This window comes from Staurois parvus, unplaced genomic scaffold, assembly GCF_062004578.1.
Source record: "Staurois parvus isolate SC_StPar_1 unplaced genomic scaffold, SC_StPar_1.0 ptg002222l, whole genome shotgun sequence".
Taxonomy (NCBI): Eukaryota; Metazoa; Chordata; class Amphibia; order Anura; family Ranidae; genus Staurois; species Staurois parvus.
In genome coordinates this window covers 329,195-350,208 of record NW_028320018.1, presented here as the reverse complement: position 1 = coordinate 350,208, position 21,014 = coordinate 329,195, and the positions used below count along the sequence as shown (strand labels likewise).

Below are 21,014 nucleotides of genomic sequence, written 5' to 3'. Positions count from 1 at the left end.
TAAAATTCAAAATATTAACATTGACGTACAAACCTGTTCATAACACTGCCCCAAACTACATCACCGACCTGCTATCCATCTACCACCCAAAACGCACTCTCCGCTCCTCACAAGACCTCCTACTCTCTAGTTCCCTGGTCTCCTCCTCCCATGCCCTGTCTTCAGGACTTCCCCCATCCTCTGGAACTCACTACCCTAATCCATCAGACTGTCACCTACCCTCCTCACCTTTAGGCGCACCCTGAAAACCCATCTCTTCAGAGAAGCCTACCCCGCCCTCACCTAATTGCCGATCTCCTCTACTCTCCCCACCACTCCATCCCCCACAGTTATTTCCTCCTGTACCACTCTCCCCTCCCTCCTAGATTGTAAGCTCCAAGGAGCAGGGCCCTCAAACCCCTCGTGTATTGTATTGTATTGTTACTGTGCTGTCTTGTGCAGGGGCAGACTGACCATTTGGAAACTCGGGCACTGCCCGAGGGCCCGGGGTCAGTAGGGGGCCCCAGGTACCTTTTTCAAAGGATTTTTTGAGTTTGGGCAAGGACACAGGGGCCCCATAATCCCCTATTGCTCGGGGGCCTCATGAGTTGTCAGTCCACCCCTGGTCTTGTGTATTGTCTCCCATTATAATGTACAGCGCTGAGCAAACCGTTGGCGCTATATAAATCCTGTATAATAATAAAATGCAAATCATACAAATAATATCCCTTTTTAGAGGTGACCTGATGCAGTGATACCAAATTGAGGGACCTTAAAGGGAACAGGAACCTGACCATACCTGGGAATGAGTGATCTGGCTGACCAGATGAGACAAAAGTGATCTCAAATGCGTGTTTTTAGCGCACATCTGGTGAGTGCGCAATTCACTTATTTCCAGTCATACCACCTGTTACTCCTGATCTAGAGGAATTGAGCACCTTTAGATGAGATCTGCTATGATCTTCAAGTTCATTGTTTGGACTTTCACATACTCACCACTATAACCACTCATTTGTGGTCTTATGTTTTTTTAACTTTATATTTATTGCATCTATGGCGTAATGTTGTGATATCATTTGCATTTTATAAGATTTATAGGAAGTAAGATACATTATTATTTATATATTAGCATCTTCTGCACATTCATCTTACAGCGCTGCACCTACTTGGTGGATGAAATCCTTTATTGGAATCCTTTACATGCAATATGATAAGAACATGACCGCTCCAAGACAGGACAGAGGAGCTGTAGGCAGGTTTGGTGTGAAATGCGTCCACATACAATATAAGAACATGGCAGCTCCAAGACAGGCCAGAGGAGCTGTAGACGGGTTTGGTGTGAAACGCGGCTACATGCAATATAAGAACATGACAGCTCCAAGACAGGCCAGAGGAGCTGTAGCCGGGTCTGGTGTGAAACGCGGCTACATGCAATATAAGAACATGACCGCTCCAAGACAGGCCAGAGGAGCTGTAGGCAGGTTTGGTGTGAAATGCGTCCACATACAATATAAGAACATGACCGCTCCAAGACAGGACAGAGGAGCTGTAGGCAGGTTTGGTGTGAAACGCGGCTACATGCAATATAAGAACATGACCGCTCCAAGACAGGCCAGAGGAGCTGTAGCCGGGTTTGGTGTGAAACACGTCTACGTGCAATATAAGAACATGACCGCTCCAAGACAGGACAGAGGAGCTGTAGGCAGGTTTGGTGTGAAACGCGGCTACATGCAATATAAGAACATGACCGCTCCAAGACAGGCCAGAGGAGCTGTAGCCGGGTTTGGTGTGAAACGCGTCAACGTGCAATATAAGAACATGACCGCTCCAAGACAGGACAGAGGAGCTGTATCTGGGTTTGGTATGAAACACGTCTACGTGCAATATAAGAACATGACCGCTCCAAGACAGGACAGAGGAGCTGTAGCCATGTTTGGTGTGAAACGCGTCTACGTGCAATATAAGAACATGACCGCTCCAAGACAGGACAGAGGAGAAGTAGTCAGGTTTGGTGTGAAACGCGTCTACATGCAATATAAGAACATGACAGCTCCAAGACAGGACAGAGGAGAAGTAGTCGGGTTTGGTGTGAAACGCATCTACATGCAATATAAGAACATGACCGCTCCAAGACAGGACAGAGGAGAAGTAGTTGGGTTTGGTGTGAAACACGTCTACATGCAATATAAGAACATGACAGCTCCAAGACAGGACAGAGGAGAAGTAGTCGGGTTTGGTGTGAAATGTGCCTACATGCAATATAAGAACATGGCAGCTCCAAGACAGAGCAGCTGTAGATGGGTTTGGTGTGAAACACGTCTACATGCAATATAAGAACATGACCGCTCCAAGACAAGACAGAGGAGCAGTAGACAGGCTTGGTGTGAAACACGTCTACATGTAATATAAGTACATGACCGCTCCAAGACAAGACAGAGGAGCAGTAGATGTGTTTCACGCCAAATGCGTCTACTGCTCCTCTGTCCAGTCCGGAAGCAGTCATGTTTTTATTGCATGTAAAGGATTCCAATAAAGGATTTCATCTGCCGTATTGCTGTTTGTGCGGCCAACCATTCTGTTTTTCCATTGCATCTGAGATCACGGATCGGGCCAGCACCTGCATGTCTGTTGAGGGGTTATGTAGATTCGGCACGCACCTGGAGGGGATCTTTTGGTCTTTCAGATTAGAAAATGCATAATTTATCAAAAACCTGTCAAAAAGGCATACAAAAAAAACAAAAAAAAAGAAAACACTACAACATGCTTTTCTGCAGTGTCTATTAAAGTCTATTGGACCAAAAACAGAACATTTTGTGCTTAAAAAGAGTCCGACGCTTTCCAAAAATGCAGCAGCTGAAAAGAGCATAGATGTGAACAGTGTAATAAAACAGCACAAAAAAATGAATTTATAAATTAAAAAAATGAATAAAGAAAATTCCAAATAAGTCCCAAATAAAAGTTCCGTGCTCCAAAGCAAGAAAAACGTGATGAAAAATTATATATATTTTCCAGCATGCTTACATCATCTGTGTTAGATCAATTTTCACCCACACTCACCAAATCAAGTGGATTCTCAAGCTATGGCCTGTAGTGATTAACTGCAAAAAGCACCAAATACCGCATAGGTGTGAACCAGGCCTTCAGCAGGCCATAGGCAGATCGAAAATCGGCTGTTTTAAAAAAAAAAAAAAAAATTGGTCGTTCGATCGGCCAACATTACTACCAACGGTAAAAAAGTCGGCCAATTTTTGTCCCGTCTATGGCCGACATTTAACCCCATAATTACAGGAGGGGGATGGGGGGGGGGGAGGAGGAGGAGGAGAAGAAGAAGAAGGAGAAGAAGTCCAGTCCGCTTTTATATTTTACATGAAAAAGTATTGCGGTTGCAACAATGTATCTATTTGTATCCATTTCGGATACAGATGTTTTTATTCGGATACAAATAGATACATTGTTGCAACCACAAGACTTTTTATATAAAATATAATAGCGGACTGAAATCCTTTCTTATTTTTATTCTTTTTGCAGGTCACAGCTCAGATTTTTTTTATCGGTAAAACGATCGGCCGATTTGCCCATCATTGCCGTAAAAATCGGCTGATCGTCAAAATCAGCTGCAAATTTTCCAACATGCCCGATAAAAAAAAATGTGCAAAAAGCCCAAAAAACAGCCAACCAATTTTACCCACTAACGGTGCGAAAATCGGCCGATTTTTTTTCCGGCCGAAAAATCAGCCGATTTTGGACCCGTCTATGGCCGGCATTAGTGTGTTCTATCAGAGAGGTGTCAAATGCAGCAGGAAGATCCTTTGGCCCCCTCTGGCATGGAAGATGGGGGTGAGGAGTGGGAGGGACTCTACAGCTAAATAACTTTCCACTAGCTAGCAGATTTCCCATAGAATCCTAGACATTCAATTTAGGAGCAAATGCAAAATGTCAACTCAGTGATACAAGTAGCTCAGCAGAAAGGGTGACAAATACCTCCCAGCTGACCTCCCAGACAAACAGCAAATAAATAGAAAGCATATTGTGTATTACTTCTCCAGGACGCTGGTTTGTGAAATTGAATTACAACAGTATGCCGTCAATTGGTTTTACTCTAGAGCACGGGTGTCAAACTGGCAGCCCTCCAGCTGTTGCCAAACTACAAGTCCCATGAGGCATTGCAAGATTGACAGTTACAAGCATGACTCCCAAAGGGAGAGGCATGATGGGACTTGTAGTTTGGCAACAGCTGGAGGGCCACCAGTTTGACACCCCTGCTCTAGACCAGGCTTGATGATATGAAAGCCCAACTCCAGGCAAAAAAAAATAAAAAATCCCATGCTGTGGGGCTATACCCGTACTGCACGGATCAACTGCTGTTTTTCTAGGAGAAAGGCTTACCTAATCCTTTGATCCGCCCAGCACAAGTCCGGTCTGGTGCCCCTCTGTGTTCTTGAATAGTGGACTGTGCTTGATATTATCACACCCAGAGCAGGCTCCATAGACTAGGAACGGTCCACCGTTGGGCTGTGGGGGAGTGCTCTTTTCCGGAGGAACGAAGGATGAGGCGAGTATAAAACTTTCTCCTCGCCCCTAGGCAAAACAAGCAGTTGACCTATGCGGTGCAGGCCCCCTTTTTTTTGCCCGGAGCTGGGCTCTAAATAATAAAAATAAATTAGAATTAAAGTCAAAACTTTTATATTTTTAATCTTGAATAAAGGAAGATTGCAACCCCAGGTTTTTTTTTTTGCCAACTGTGCCCCATTAAAGAGATTTCCTTTCACTTCCTGTCCTATAACCACAACCGGATGTGAGGAAATCCCTCCAAAGTGAAGAATTGACTGGTTATCAGCAGAATTAATGTCCCCATTGGAAGATTTCCCCCTCCCCCCCATTCATGTTCTGGAGACAACCCAAAATTTGGGATTTTCTTTCACTTTCAAATAGAGCGGGGGAACACTCTCTCAAAACCTGCGTTTTAATGGCGGGATGGTCAAGGCAAGCACTGCGGGAAGATCAGTCCATGAGTAAACTCCCAAGGATGCACCAATCCAGATACACTACTTCTGTGTAGGCATTAGAAAACAGTGAGGGTTGATTGAAGAATGTGAAGGAAGTTACAAAGGAAAAAAAAAAAGAATTATGCATTGGGGTAGGGGTATAGGGGAGGCGCACCATGGGGACATGTCCTCAAAAGCTTGCCAGCATCCAATCACTTGAAGGTACAAGGCTATAACCCATGGTGTATGAATAGGCTGCCTGTGTCAGGTATAGGACAATAACATATCTGGCAGAGGGCATGGAGCATCAACAATGGTCAAGGCAAGCACAGCGGGAAGATCAGTCCATGAGTAAACTCCCAATCCAGATTTGGGATTTTCTTTCACTTTCAAATAGAGCGGGGGAACACTCTCTCAGAACCTGCATTTTAATGGCGGGATGGTCAAGGCAAGCACTGCGGGAAGATCAGTCCATGAGTAAACTCTCAAGGTTGCACCGATCCAGATACACTACTTCTGTGTAGGCATTAGAAAACAGTGAGGGTTGATTGAAGAATGTGAAGGAAGTTACAAAGGAAAAAAAAAAAGAATTATGGATTGGGGTAGGGGTATAGGGGAGGAGCACCTTGGGGACGTGTCCTCAAAAGCTTGCCAGCATCCAATCACTTGAAGGTACAAGGCTATAACCCATGGTGTATGAATAGGCTCCCTGTGTCCTGTAGAGGACAATAACATATCTGGCAGAGGGCATGGAGCATCAACGGAAAAGGTTGGCATACCACACTCTTTGAAGCCAACCTGGAGCTAAGAGAATGACTGAAATGCTCTTGGCTCCAATCCTTTGAAGTAGACAATAGCAGAATTTCAGAGGGGAAAGGCATAGATCAGAACATACCAGGGGCGGACTGACAACTTATGGGGCCCCCGGGCAATAGGGGATCATGGGGCCCCTGTGTCCTTGCCCACACTCAAAGTGCTCGAATGGTCAGTCCGCCTTGGAACATACTGATCCCATGGTACCACCAGGGTATCAACTGTTGTGTCCGCATGCTAGAGACAAACCCGTCCCACTTCTTGTTGAACTGTGAGCTGTGGAGATCACTGGAGCATGAAATTCCACACAGGAGAGGGTAGATTTTACCTTCATCCATGCTGCAATATTCTTGGTGCCCCTCTGACTATTGAAAAATGTCCATGCCTCGGTACAGAATTGAAGCTGGAGATGGAGTCTACAGGAGCCTGGCATTGTCCCTACGATCCACTGATCACGGATGTAATGTTTCCCAGGCTGATTTGCAAAAAATAAAATAATAAATCCAGATTTTTTTTTCCCTGCAAATATAAATATACATACACAGTGGCTAAGTGGTTAGCACTTCCGCCTGGCAGTACTAAGGGCCTTGGTTCGAATCCCAACCACAGCACCACCTGCCTGGAGTTTGCATGTTATCCTTGTGCCTACGTGGGTTTCCTCCAGGTACTCCGGTTTCCTCCCACACTCCAAAGACATGCTGGTAGGTGAATTGGCTCCTGTCTAAATTGTCCCTAGTATGTGTATGTATGAATGTGAGTTAGGGACTTTAGATTGTACACCCCTTGAGGGTTAGGGACTGATGTGAATGTACAATATATATGTAAAGTGCTGCGTAAATTGAATGCTCTATATAATTACCTGAAATAAATATATATACAGTCAGGGCCATAAATATTGGGACATCGACACAATTCTAACATTTTTGGCTCTATACACCACCACAATGGATTTGAAATGAAACGAACAAGATGTGCTTTAACTGCAGACTGTCAGCTTTAATTTGAGGGTATTTACATCCAAATCAGGTGAACGGTGTAGGAATTACAACAGTTTGCATATGTGCCTCCCACGGCTTAAGGGACCAAAAGTAATGGGTCAATTGTCTTCTCAGCTGTTCCATGGCAAGGTGTGTGTTATTCCCTCATTATCCCAATTACAATGAGCAGATAAAAGGTCCAGAGTTCATTTCAAGTGTGCTATTTGCATTTGGAATCTGTTGCTGTCAACTCTCAAGATGAGATCCAAAGAGCTGTCACTATCAGTGAAGCAAGCCATCATTAGGCTGAAAAAACAAAACAAACCCATCAGAGAGATAGCAAAAACATTAGGCGTGGCCAAAACAACAGTTTGGAAAATTCTTAAAAAGAAGGAACGCACCGGTGAGCTCAGCAACACCAAAAGACCCGGAAGACGACGGAAAACAACTGTGGTGGATGACTGAAGTATTCTTTCCCTGGTGAAGAAAACACCCTTCACAACAGTTGGCCAGATCAAGAACACTCTCCAGGAGGTAGGTGTATGTGTGTCAAAGTCAACAATCAAGAGAAGACTTCACCAGAGTGAATACAGAGGGTTCTCCACAAGATGTAAACAATTGGTGAGCCTCAAAAACAGGAAAGCCAGATTAGAGCTTGCCAAACAACATCTAAAAAAGCCTTCACAGTTCTGGAACAACATCCTATGGACAGATGAGACCGACATCAACTTGTACCAGAGTGATGGGAAGAGAAGAGTATGGAGAAGGAAAGGAACTGCTCATGATCCTAAGCATACCACCTCATCAGTGAAGCATGGTGGTGGTAGTGTCATGGCGTGGGCATGTATGGCTGCCAATGGAACTGGTTCTCTTGTATTTATTGATGATGTGACTGCTGACAAAAGCAGCCGGATGAATTCTGAAGTGTTTCGGGCAATATTATCTGCTCATATTCAGCCAAATGCTTCACAACTCATTGGACGCTTCACAGTGCAGATGGACAATGACCCAAAGCATACTGCAAAAGCAACCAAAGAGTTTTTTAAGGGAAAGAAGTGGAATGTTATGCAATGGCCAAGTCAATCACCTGACCTGAATCCAATTGAGCATGCATTTCACTTGCTGAAGACAAAACTGAAGGCGAAATGCCCCAAGAACAAGCAGGAACTGAAGACAGTTGCAGTAGAGGCCTGGCAGAGCATCACCAGGGATGAAACCCAGCGTCTGGTGATGTCTATGCGTTCCAGACTTCAGGCTGTAATTGACTGCAAAGGATTTGCAACCAAGTATTAAAAAGTGAAAGTTTGATTTATGATTATTATTCTGTCCCATTACTTTTGGTCCCCTAAGAAGTGGGAGGCACATATGCAAACTGTTGTAATTCCTACACCGTTCACCTGATTTGGATGTAAATACCCTCAAATTAAAGCTGACAGTCTGCAGTTTAAGCACATCTTTTCATTTCAAATCCATTGTGGTGGTGTAAAGAGCCAAAAATGTTAGAATTGTGTTGATGTCCCAATATTTATGGACCTGACTGTATATATATTTATTTTTTTTTATTAAAAAGGTGGGCATAGCCTTTAATACGGTATTAAGCCGAAAACCAAATATGTTATACTATCTTTTTTTTTTTTTTCTAGTTTTTTACGTGGTGATCTGGCCAGTAGCACACCTCCTGTATTAGAGCGCTCCCACTCTGGCTGAAGGAGCACAGGGGGCACACCACTGAACAGCAGCATTAGCAGTCTGGGGGGAGGGGAGTGTTAGTGCATCCAAATCTTCTTGTACATCTAACAAATTCAAGCCAAATTCCAGGTCACACTGTAGGTACACAAGCAATTACAGCAAACAGTTTTTTTTCTTTAGGGGATAAAGGTTTTACATGAATAAATAAAAGCTGATCATTGTAAGCACCCTTGGCAGTGGCAGATGGTTTGTCTCAACACTGCTACATTTGCAGGGCAGCTTGTTCTGTTGAAAAACCATCAGATTTGCTGGCCGGATCACTAGATGGGAAAAAAAAAAAAAAAAATAGGGAAGGAAAGCCTAAAAAAAAGAGAACTAATGCAGCCATCACATCTAGGAGTCGTAAGCTGCAATATGACCCTAGGTTCACATCTAAGTGTTTTCTGCAGCGTTTTGCAGAACAGTCCATTTAACATGATTTCCTATGGGACATTTTCACCCGGTGCGTTTCTGGAAAGGGTCAGGGAATTTTTTTTTTTTTTTTTTAACTCAAAAAGTTGCGTTTTTGGTTCTATAGACTGCAATGGACACGCACGTATTGCGTTTTGCTGCATTAGTGTTACATTTTGCGTTTTAAATCTGCCTAGCAACAAAAAAACTTAAAAAAAAACGCATCAAGAACAAGGCAAAAACACAAAACGCAACACAAAACGAAATGCAGAAACGGGTGAAACGCAACCTGCATAGGTGTGAACCTAGCCTAATAAAGGTTTGCTTTTGGGTTAAATACTCCTTTAGGTTTTGAAGGCTGGGTTAGGGGTAAAGCATTCATTTTCGGGGTTGGAGATACGTGAGAAGCTACGACAGTGCAAGCAACACTTTCTTTTGAGCATTTTATGAAACCTGAAAAGAGAACACAGAGGCTGCATAGAGGTGTATGGCACAAGAAACAAAGTGTATATGCAGAACAGAAAGCATATAAATAAAGTACAGAACAATTCCAGAAGACATTCTTTTTGAATGATATGCAAAAGGTGTGCTAGTACAGGAACACCGGCCACAGGTAACGCTGGAGCTTTTTTTTTTTTTTTTTTTTTTTTAAAGGGACAAGCAGTCACCTGTCAGCACCAGACAACTGCCAATAGATAAGTGTAGTCAGACTAATGAAAGAGGATTTCTGATTGGTCAGTGTGGATAACAGTACTTCATATTGCTCCTTGTGTATGATACAATGCCCAGTATTCCATGTTACCTGTGGAAACTACAAATACAAATGTCCAGCCTAAGTGCAGTCGGTGTCAGTTGCCTGCTGTTTTCTTTGTGAGATAGAAGATCTACTCTGAAATCATCTCCCTTTTATTACCAAGGCTCTGACTTGTCCAACTTCAGAGCTACCCATATGGAAGAAAAATATATTTGAAAAATATTCTTCCCAAATATATTGGCATATATTTGAAATGCTACAATTTTGGCCATATTCAATATATATATATACACATATATACACACACACACACACATATATATATATATACACACACACACATATATATACACACACATATATATATATATATACACACACACACACATATATATATATACACACACACACACACACACATATATATACACACACACACACACACATATATATACACACACACACACACACACACATATATATACACACACACACACACACACACATATATATATACACACACACACACACACACATATATATATACACACACACATACATATATATACACACACACACACACACATACATATATATACACACACACACACATATATCTATATACACACACACACATACATATATATACACACACACACACACATACATACATATACTGTAATGTTGAAATGCATTTTTATTACTAAATATGAAAAATATTTTTATAAATACATTTCAAATATACTGTATGTCTTTAAAAATACATATATTTGTAAATGCTTTCAAAAAATGTAAGAATATATGCTAAAAAAAAAAACCTGTTTTACATGTTAAAAAAAATCTGAAGACTATATATATATATATATATATATTTAAAAATATATTCTTCAGATTTTTTTTTACATATAAAAAAAGTAATTTTAACATATATTTGTAAATGCATTACAAAAATGTAGATTTGTATTTTTAAACACATGCAGTATATTTGAACTGTATTTTTCAAAATATTTTTCATATATTTAGTAATAAAAACACATTTCAACATACAGTATATATTTATTTGTTAAAATAGAATTTGAAATATATTGAATATGGTCAAAGTTGTAGCATTCCAAATATATGTCAATATATTTGGGAAGAATATTTTTAAAATATATTTCAAATATAGTTGTCTTCCATATGGGTAAGGCCAGCCAACTGCTATCCCCAATCTGAACAGAATACCCTCTTTGGCCACAGAGTCTCTCTCATGCAAAGGTGGGCTTTTCAGGCTAGAAAAAAAAAAAAAGGTGAGGGCATTTTGCGATGCTCGAACATACAGGTGAAACTCAAAAAATTTGAATATCGTGCAAAAGTTCATTTATTTCAGTGCAGCAACTTAAAAGGTGAAACTAATATATGAGAGAGACTCATTACATGCAAAGCAAGATAGTTCAAGCCGTGATTTGTCATCATTGTGATGATTATGGCTTACAGCTCATGAAAACCCCAAATCCACAATCTCAGAAAATGAGAATATTGTGAAAAGGTGCAATATTCTCGGCTCAAAGTGTCCCACTCTAATCAGATAATTAAGCCATAACACCTGCAAAGGGTTCCTGAGCCTTTAAATGGTCTCTCAGTCTGGTTCAGTAGGAATCACAATCATGGGAAAGACTGCTGACCTGACACCATCATTGACACCCTCCATAAGGAGGGAAAGCCTCAAAAGGTAATTGCAAAAGAAGTTGGATGTTCCCAAAGTGCTGTATCAAAGCACATTAATAGAAAGTTATGTGGAAGGGAAAAGTGTGGAAGAAAAAGGTGCACAAGCAGCAGGGATGACCGCAGCCTGGAGAGGATTGTCAGGAAAAGGCCATTCAAAAGTGTTGGGGACTTTCACAAGGAGTGGACTGAGGCTGGAGTCAGTGCATCAAGAGCCACCACACACAGACAGATCCTGGACATGAGCTTCATATGTCATATTCCTCTTGTCAAGCCGCTCCTGAACAACAAACAATGTCAGAAGCGTCTTACTTGGGCTAAAGAAAAACAGACCTGGTCTGTTGCTCAGTGGTCCAAAGTCCTCTTTTCTGATGAGAGCAACTTTTGCATCTCATTTGGAAACCAAGGACCCAGAGTATGGAGGAAGAATGGAGAGGCCCAAGGACCCCGAGTATGGAGGAAGAATGGGGAGGCCCAAGGACCCCGAGTATGGAGGAAGAATGGAGAGGCCCAAGGACCCAGAGTATGGAGGAAGAATGGAGAGGCCCAAGGACCCCGAGTATGGAGGAAGAATGGAGAGGCCCAAGGACCCCGAGTATGGAGGAAGAATGGAGAGGCCCAAGGACCCCGAGTATGGAGGAAGAATGGAGAGGCCCAAGGACCCCGAGTATGGAGGAAGAATGGAGAGGCCCAAGGACCCCGAGTATGGAGGAAGAATGGAGAGGCACACACTGCAAGGTGCTTGAAGTCCAGTGTGACGTTTCCACAGCCTGTGTTGATTTGGGGAGCCATGTCATCTGCTGGTGTTGGTCCACTGTGCTTCATTAAGTCCAGGGTCAACACAGCCGTCTACCAGGAGATTTTAGAGCACTTCATGCTTCCTTCCACAGACAAGCTTTATGGGGATGCTGACTTCATTTTCCAGCAGGACTTGGCACCGCCCACACTGCCAAAAGCACCAAAACCTGGTTCAATGACCGTGGGATTACTGTGCTTGATTGGCCAGCAAACTCGCCTGACCTGAACCCCATAGAGAATCTATGGGGCATTGCCAAGAGAAAGATGACAGACATGAGACCGAACAATGCAGAAGAGCTGAAGGCCGCTATTGAAGCATTCTGGTCTTCCATAACACCTCAGCAGTGCCACAGGCTGATAGCTTCCATGCCACTCCGCATTGAGGCAGTAATTGCTGCAAAAGGGGCTCAAACCAAGTACCGAGTACATATGCATGCTTCTACTTTTCAGAGGTCTGATATTGTTCTATGTACAATCCTTGTTTTATTGATTGCATGTAATATTCTCATTTTCTGAGATTGTGGATTTGGGGTTTTCATGAGCTGTAAGCCATAATCATCACAATGATGACAAATCACGTCTTGAACTATCTTGCTCTGCATGTAATGTGTCTATCTCATATATTAGTTTTACCTTTTAAGTTGAATTACTGAAATAAATTAACTTTTGCACGATATTCTAATTTTTCGAGTTTCACCTGTAGATAAGACTTCCAATGACAGGTTCACTTCAAAGGACAAGTGTCATTAAAGTACTTTTCCTGGCTTTTCCTTATCCCTGCATCCTAATAAAGATCCTGATTTGAGGATAATCAGGACATTCAGACAAGGGACCTCCAGCCTGGAAGTGTGTTTAGATCTTTCTGTTCCTGCATTAGCTGCTCTTGGCACTACTAGAGGAAGGTAAAGGGGAAACAATATATGGTCTTTGTACTGTGATGTGCAATCCATCTCTCATCTTCCCTTCAGCGTCCTCCAGTAACAATAATGGGGCACTATTCCTTTCACTGACACCAATGATGAACCACTCCACCCAGTGATACCAATGATGGGGCACTATTCCTCCACTGACGCCAATTATGAGGCACTATTCCTCCCACTGACGCCAATGATGGGGGACTATTCCTCCCACTGACGCCAATGATGGGGGACTATTCCTCCCACTGACGCCAATGATGGGGGACTATTCTTCCCACTGACGCCAATGATGGGGGACTATTCCTCCCACTGATACCAATGATGGGGCTCTATTCCTCCCACTGATAGCAATGATGAGACACTATTCCTCCCACTGATACCAATGATGGGACACTATTCCTCCCACTGACACCAATGATGGGGCACTATTCCTCCCACTGATACCAATGATGGGGCACTATTCCTCCCACTGACACCAATGATGGGGCACTATTCCTCACACTGATACCAATGATGGGGCACTATTCCTCACACTGATACCAATGATGGGGCACTATTCCTCCCACTGATACCAATGATGGGGCACTATTCCTCCCACTGATACCAATGATGGGGCACTATTCCTTCCCCTGATACTAATGATGGGGCACTATTCCTTCCCCTGATACTAATGATGGGGCACTATTCCTGCCACTGATACCAATGATGGGGTACTATTCCTCCCACTAATACCACAGTCTGGCCGCCTCAAAGTCTGAATGACAACAAACTGGCTCTTTGTTTAGAAAGTTTGGAGACCCCTGCTTTACACCATAGATGGGGCTCCAATTCTGAGAGCTTGAAGGCTCCTTCAAAAAGAAACATTGTCAAACGGAATAACTTTTGTGGCTTATCTAAAGTAGACTATTCCTCTTGTGAGGAAACAAATCTAAACATCTACAAATGTCTCTACATGGGTTAAAAGAGTTTGTAAGCACCAGAGTCCAGGACACTTGATCGTTACATAGTGGCACCAGAGTCCAGGACACTTGATCGTTACATAGTGGCACATTCATTTTGTACCAAAGCATTTAGCCGTGCAAAAATCTGCAAATGAGGTAATCTGTCAATGGCCAGAGATAGTTCTACATCCAGTACAGTGATGGCTGCGCACACAGGATGCCGCGGTCCACAGCGTGTATATTGCACTTGAAGTTATAAAGAGTGAATCGTGCTCTTCTGAGGTACTATGGTAAGTAGTAGCAATCTCATAGTTCATTTCTATACAAATCCTCTCCATCAGTGCATTGATTGGCTGATGAGAGCTTTGATTGCCGCGTACTGCGATGAGAACTACGTCTGGCCAGAACAAAAACACGCAATGATACAGCAAAAGTCAGGGTGCAACGTGTGTCATGGGACAATGGGTGGCTTTGCTTTTGCCCGTTTAGGACAACAAAGGATGATATGGCCCTGAGATGCTAGTAAGGGTGCTGTAGACGAACTTAAACTGGTTTGAGGTCGGCGACGCCATTGGTGTTCATGCAAACACGGCTGCTGGAGCAGTGGGTTGACTTGCACACGTATTGGTCAACGGAGCACAAGCAGCTCCTGAGCATTTCCTCGGGTAAGCCCTTCTTAAGACGCTCCATTTGTTCAACTTGGAATATGTTGGGCTGTTCAGGATTCGAGTCGTAAATTCTGCAAAACAAGAAAATAAAACAATTTAAATAATTTTAATAAAAATATGCATGACTTCTTAACCTTTATCACAAGTGTCCAAGGAGGTGTCTACTGCGCACAGACTCCAATAAGATTTTGATAATTGTTTTTTTTTTTTCCCCAGATCAATGCTAAACTAATGATCTGATTGGACAGCAGAATGTTCCTTTCAGGCACTATGAGTAAATAGAAACATGGTTCCAGGCCACAATTTGACATGCAAAGCTGGCCATACAAAGACAAATAAGTGATATGTGATGATAAATCCCAGCTACAGCCCCGGGCTGTGGACCTGACAAAGGTTGCGTTGAGGAGTTTGGATTTTTCTGAAGGCTCATACAGAGATTTCTTAGGTATGCTAGAAAAGTGCTGTGACCAGCAGAGGGCTTCTAATAGACTTTTTCATTTATATAGCAAAAAAATAAAAATCCCAGTGGTGAATAAATACCACCAAAATAAATAAAATGCGAAAAAAATTCATATGGGTACAGTGTTGCAGGACCGCGCAATTGTCATTCAAAGTGTGATTGCACTGAAAGCTGAAAATTGGGCTGGGCAGGAAGGGGGTGAAAGTGTCCGGCCTGGAAGGGGGGGAAAAGTGTCCGGCCTGGAAGGGGGGGAAAAGTGTCCGGCCTGGAAGGGGGGGAAAAGTGTCCGGCCTGGAAGGGGGGGAAAAGTGTCCGGCCTGGAAGGGGGGGAAAAGTGTCCGGCCTGGAAGGGGGGGAAAAGTGTCCGGCCTGGAAGGGGGGGAAAAGTGTCCGGCCTGGAAGGGGGGGAAAAGTGTCCGGCCTGGAAGGGGGGGAAAAGTGTCCGGACTGGAAGGGGGGGAAAAGTGTCCGGACTGGAAGGGGGGGAAAAGTGTCCGGCCATGAAGGGGGGGAAAGTGTCCGGCCATGAAGGGGGGGAAAGTGTCCGGCCATGAAGGGGGGGAAAGTGTCCGGCCATGAAGGGGGGGAAAGTGTCCGGCCATGAAGGGGGGGAAAGTGTCCGGCCTGGAAGGGGGGGAAAGTGTCCGGCCTGGAAGGGGGGGAAAGTGTCCGGCCTGGAAGGGGGGGAAAGTGTCCAGCCTGGAAGGGAGGGAAAGTGTCCGGCCTGGAAGGGGGGGAAAGTGTCCGGACTGGAAGGGGGGGAAAGTGTCCGGACTGGAAGGGGGGGAAAGTGTCCGGACTGGAAGGGGGGGAAAGTGTCCGGACTGGAAGGGGGGGAAAGTGTCCGGACTGGAAGTGATTAAGAGGTTGATAATCATGCACATAACAGTGTTTTCAAGCAAATTAAACAAACATGCCAAAGCTGGTGCAGAGAAAACGGTGCACTCCACTCCAACATAAACATTCCCAATGAAGTGGGCTGTCGGCTGCCTGCGGGGTGCAATGTTAAAGTGACAGTATCCCTATTCTCTAAAAAATAATCCATACACATCCACTCTACTTAATGGTCCACTACCTCATACAGTCCCAGCGTGAAGATCCAACACAGTCAATACCCCCTCACTGGTTCATTTTAATCATCTCACACCCTGCTATGGTCCTGGAGTTGGAGGATTACCGCTGATGCTACTTAGGCCAACCACAAAGTATGACCAGCAGTAAGAAAACGGATGAAGAAACTTCACAGCCCTTGACAGTATGTAAACCCAACATTTCATATTCCTGTTATGTGCCTGCTGTACAATGAAAAAATCTCCGGTTCTCTTTGAATTGCTTCCTTTGTGTGAAATCCCTGGTGTTCCTGTCAGTTTCTATGGTTTCCTATCAAAAACTGACCACACTAGGCATAACAGCACAGCGTGGTCAGTTCTCTAGCTGTGCTGGGAACTCAGCCTGCTCTCCTCTAATGATCAGACTTGTCCTGACACGCCACCCTACCACAGCAATTCACTGGGAAGATCATTGTGGTACTGTTTTCTTCTCCCCCAGCTCTTATGCAGCTGAAAACAGAGGGAATGAGATCACTTATAAAAAAAAAAAAAAAAATCATTATAAACACACTTTTTCCCCTTTTTTTATTTTTCAACTATACACAAATGTTTGGCTCTGTTTTCTATTCTAACCACTTCCGGACTGCCCTATAGCAGACATACTGCTACAGGTCAGCACAGGTGCACAAAATCACATATACTGTATATATACACACGCGATTTCGCATTTCCGGGTAGGGGGCGTGTGCGAGCTGCGAGCGCACCCTAACCGTGCCACAATCACTGGGTCCCGGATGGTGATTACCCACCAGCGCCTGGTAATTACCAACAATCACCAACGGGGAGGAGGGCTGCTTTGTTTACCAACAGCACTCCTCCCGATCAGCTCGGGCACACTGCTCTGGATAGCTGTGCACAGCCATCCAGAGCAGTGTGCTTACAGTGAAGCACACACCCCCGCCCCTTAGAAAAACACTCCCAGCACACAATTAACCCTTTGATTGCACCTCATGTTAACCCCTTCCATGTTAATCCAGTGCCATTAGTACAGTGTCACTGCATTTTTTTTTAGCTCCGATTACTGTATTGGTGTCACTGGGGATGTCAGTGACACCAAGTCAGTTCCCCCCCAGTGTCAGAATGCCTGCCGCAGTGCCGCTATAAGTCGCTAATCGCCACCATTATTACTAAAAGAAAAAAAACATTTCAGTATCTATACCGCCATTTGTAAACACTATAACTTTCACGTAAACCAATTAATTTACACATATTGGGTTTTTTTTTTTTTCCTAGCAAAAGACATGGAGCAGAATACATTTTGGCCTAAATTTATGACGAAATTTGATTTTTTACATTTTTTTTACTGGACATGTTTAAACTGAATGGGTTGTTTTACATATACTTCAACAAGCACTTTGGAGCCTGGAAAGTATGTACTTTGCACATGGACTACCTCATCACCATCCACCTACAATGTAAATGAGCCTATTTAACCTCCCGAGCGGTCTGATTATGTCCATATTTCTGTGCTCAAAGTGGTACATTTTTTTTGCATGGAAATATGTATTTTTTTTATTGTAGGCCTGTAATTTTTAGGAATAACTCACTGAAATCTGTCTGAACAAGAGTCTAGTAAACATCCCGGGTAGGATAAAATTTGAAACACGAAATCATAAATTATAATATAATAAATAATCATAAAAAATAATAATATAATAAATTTAATTCAATAATATAATCAACAAAAAACACTGAAATGTGAAATAGAGCGCCAAGTTCGCACATCGCTGAGCAAAGTCGCAAAATCATTTTCAGTGTCTGATGAGGAATTTCCCCCACGAATCATTATCACTCAATTCTGCAAGTGGTTCTGATTTACTATCGCTGTTCTCTAGCCGGTCTAAAACCGTTTGACCTAAACGGACGCTTTTTGGACGCCATGGACGTTTCTCAGTTTCCAGGCAGAAAGAACAGTAAAAATGCAGGCAGGGCGCCGGACAAAGCACTCGGGACAAAATGTATGTGAAATGGTTTGATACAGGAATGTTATACTATGTGATTTTAGTGATTTTAGTGAATGTCACTTTTTGTCATTTTCAAATTTCCCGCCGCTCCGTCTCCCGTACATCCCGATGCTCGCAGGGGACGGAACCCAGATGACAGATGCCGGCATCCGCCGGAGGACATTACAGGGGACACTGCAGGGGGGACATCGCGGGAGCGCAGGACAAGGTGAGTAAAGAAGAGATCCCGGAGCAGCACCACATGGTATTCCCGAGTGTAGCTCGGGAAAACCGCCAGGAAGGCTACAGAAAAGGTCTTCTATCAATTCAGAATCACCCGGGAAAAGTGTTACTAAATATAAATGACTGTGCATCCGGATAAGTCCTCATGCGCACGGGATGTTTTTACAGCGGCTGTTTTTGGCTTTTGACGTTTTTTTCTACAGCTAGTAAACCCCCCAGCATGTTCTCCTATGTGTCCATACACACACAGACTAATCAGGGTTTTCTGGCCGGAACGTTTTTTGGCTGGAAAAAAAAGAGAACAGGACTAGTGGGTTTCTAGAGGAGTTTTTTTAACTGTAAAAACGCTCGAACGCTGAAAAATGCAGTAAACTGCCACACACCAGCATTTTTGGACTTTTTTTTGACCAAGGGGGTTAAAAAAAAAAAACAAAAAAAAAAAAAAACAGCAAATGCGTAAATCGCAGCAAACCGCTAATGCAAAAATGCTAAAAAAAGCTGAAAAACGCAAGTTTTTAATGTGACTTTACACAGCTAACATTACCAGCGTTATCAAAACACCCCGTGTGCATGGAGCCTAATGCAACAGTTATCTCACATAGGATGTGATCGCCAGATCCTTCCAATTACAAACAAGCATACCAGGCTGCTTGCTGGGTAATAGTAGCCTAAACTTGGACACATTTTGGGCCATTAACTTTACACAATCTAATGATTTTTAAATTCACAACATTTTTCCAGTAGAACAGTTTATAATCTACTTAGTCTAGACCAGGGGTAGGCAATCTGAGAGCCGTAGGACTACAAGTTCCATCATGCCTCTGCAAGTCATAGCTGTAACTGTCAGTTTTGTAATCTTTGCAATGCCTCATGGGAAATGTAGTTCCACAACAGCTAGAGAGCCACAAGTTGCCTACCCCTGGTCTAGACCAACTGGTAACTGAAAGTCATCAACAGACCAATTACGTAACATGGCTGACGTCTGCATAGCCTTCATTTAGACCAGTGTTTCTCAACTCCAGTCCTCATGGACCCCCAACAGGTCATGTTTTCAGGATTTCCATTATTTTGCACAGGTGATTTGATCAGTTTCACTGCCTTAGTAATTACCACAGCTGTTTCATCTGAGGGAAATCCTGAAAACATGACCTGTTGGGGGTCCATGAGGACTGGAGTTGAGAAACACTGATTTAGACAAATCATTACTGAATATAAAAAAAGAAGGATTTAATTTGGTCTATCCCCCCCATCTGGCAAATGTCCATGCGAGCCACACGTCTGCAAACCCCAAGTAAGAAAGTGTGGCAGCCTCAGCCCTGGCTCCATAAACAAGCATGAGCAAATGAATGCTGAAACTCCTGCTCTGGACGATGAGCTCCACAATGTCAGTAACCCCACATGGAGTACTTTTTGGGAATCCAAGTCTTGCTGCCCTCAACAGACCAAGGAAATCCAAAGGCGCTGTGTGCAAAGAAACAAACAGAGGGCGCACAGGCCTAGTGCATTACCTTATAAAAATGAGATTTATTGAATAAAAAGTAGTATACTCACAAACAGGGGCGGACTGACCATTTGAGCACTCGGGCACTGCCCGAGGGCCCGGGGTCAGTACGGGGCCCCATGAGATGCCCCTGGTACCTTTCATTGGCTTTTTCATAGGCTTTTTTGGGTGTGGGTGAGGACACAGGGGCCCCTTGATCCCCTATTGCCCGGGGGCCCCATGAGTTGTCAGTCCGCCCCTGCTCACAAAAGAATAAAATCAAAGGCACATCACAAAAAAAGACAGCATGGTCCAACCTCCCTAGATGATGGCTGTTGGGGGACTGTAGGCCTCCAAATGGCTGACACATTTCAAGGCAGAACCTCTTCCTCAGTTGGCTCTGAGGAAGAGGTCCTGCCATTTGGAGGCTGTTGGGGGACTGTAGGCCTCCAAATGTTGACGCGTTTCGAGGCAGAACCTCTTCCTCAGTTGGCTCCGAGGAAGAGGTTCTACCATTTGGAGGCCTACAGTCCCCCAACAGCCACCATCTAGAGAGATTGGACCATGCTGTCTTTTTTTGTGATGTGGCTTTGATTTTATTCTTTTGTGAGTATACTACTTTTTATTCAATAAATCTCATTTATTTATTACAGGTACTTATATAGCGCCATCAATTTACGTAGCGCTTTACATATATATTATACATTCACATCAGTCCCTAACCCTCAAGGGGTGTACAATCTAAGGTCCCTAACTCACATTCATACATACACATACTAGGGACAATTTATACAGGATCCAATTAACCTACCAGCATGTCTTTGGAGTGTGGGAGGAAACCAGAGTACCTGGAGGACACCCACGCAGGCACAGGGAGAACATTCAAACTCTAGGCAGGTGGTGGCGTGGTTGGGATTCGAACCAACGACCCTAGTACTGCCAGGTGCAAGTGCTAACCATTTAGCCACTGTACCTTTTTAAAAGGTAATGCACTAGGCCCGTGCGCCCTCTGTTTGTTTCTTTGCACACAGCCCTGGCTCTAACCAGGCCATGCCCTGAACGCATTTCACTGCGCCTTCAGAGCTCAACCAAGGGGATCCCCAT

General features: G+C 43.6%; 1 protein-coding gene across 2 annotated transcripts in view; it reads right to left on the bottom strand.

The window, feature by feature from the left end:
* Nucleotides 1–12,777: 12,777 nt before the first annotated feature.
* Nucleotides 12,778–21,014, bottom strand: part of GPCPD1 (glycerophosphocholine phosphodiesterase 1) — a 103,089-nt gene continuing 94,852 nt past the window's right edge. The window contains exon 20 of one of the 2 annotated variants that reach the window (XM_089665506.1): nucleotides 12,778–14,746. In XM_089665506.1, coding sequence (XP_089521632.1) covers nucleotides 14,551–14,746 — 196 coding nt within the window. In that variant the 3' untranslated portion in view covers nucleotides 12,778–14,550. The remainder of the gene's footprint in view (nucleotides 14,747–21,014) is intronic. The other variant, XM_089665507.1, reaches the window with a different exon arrangement.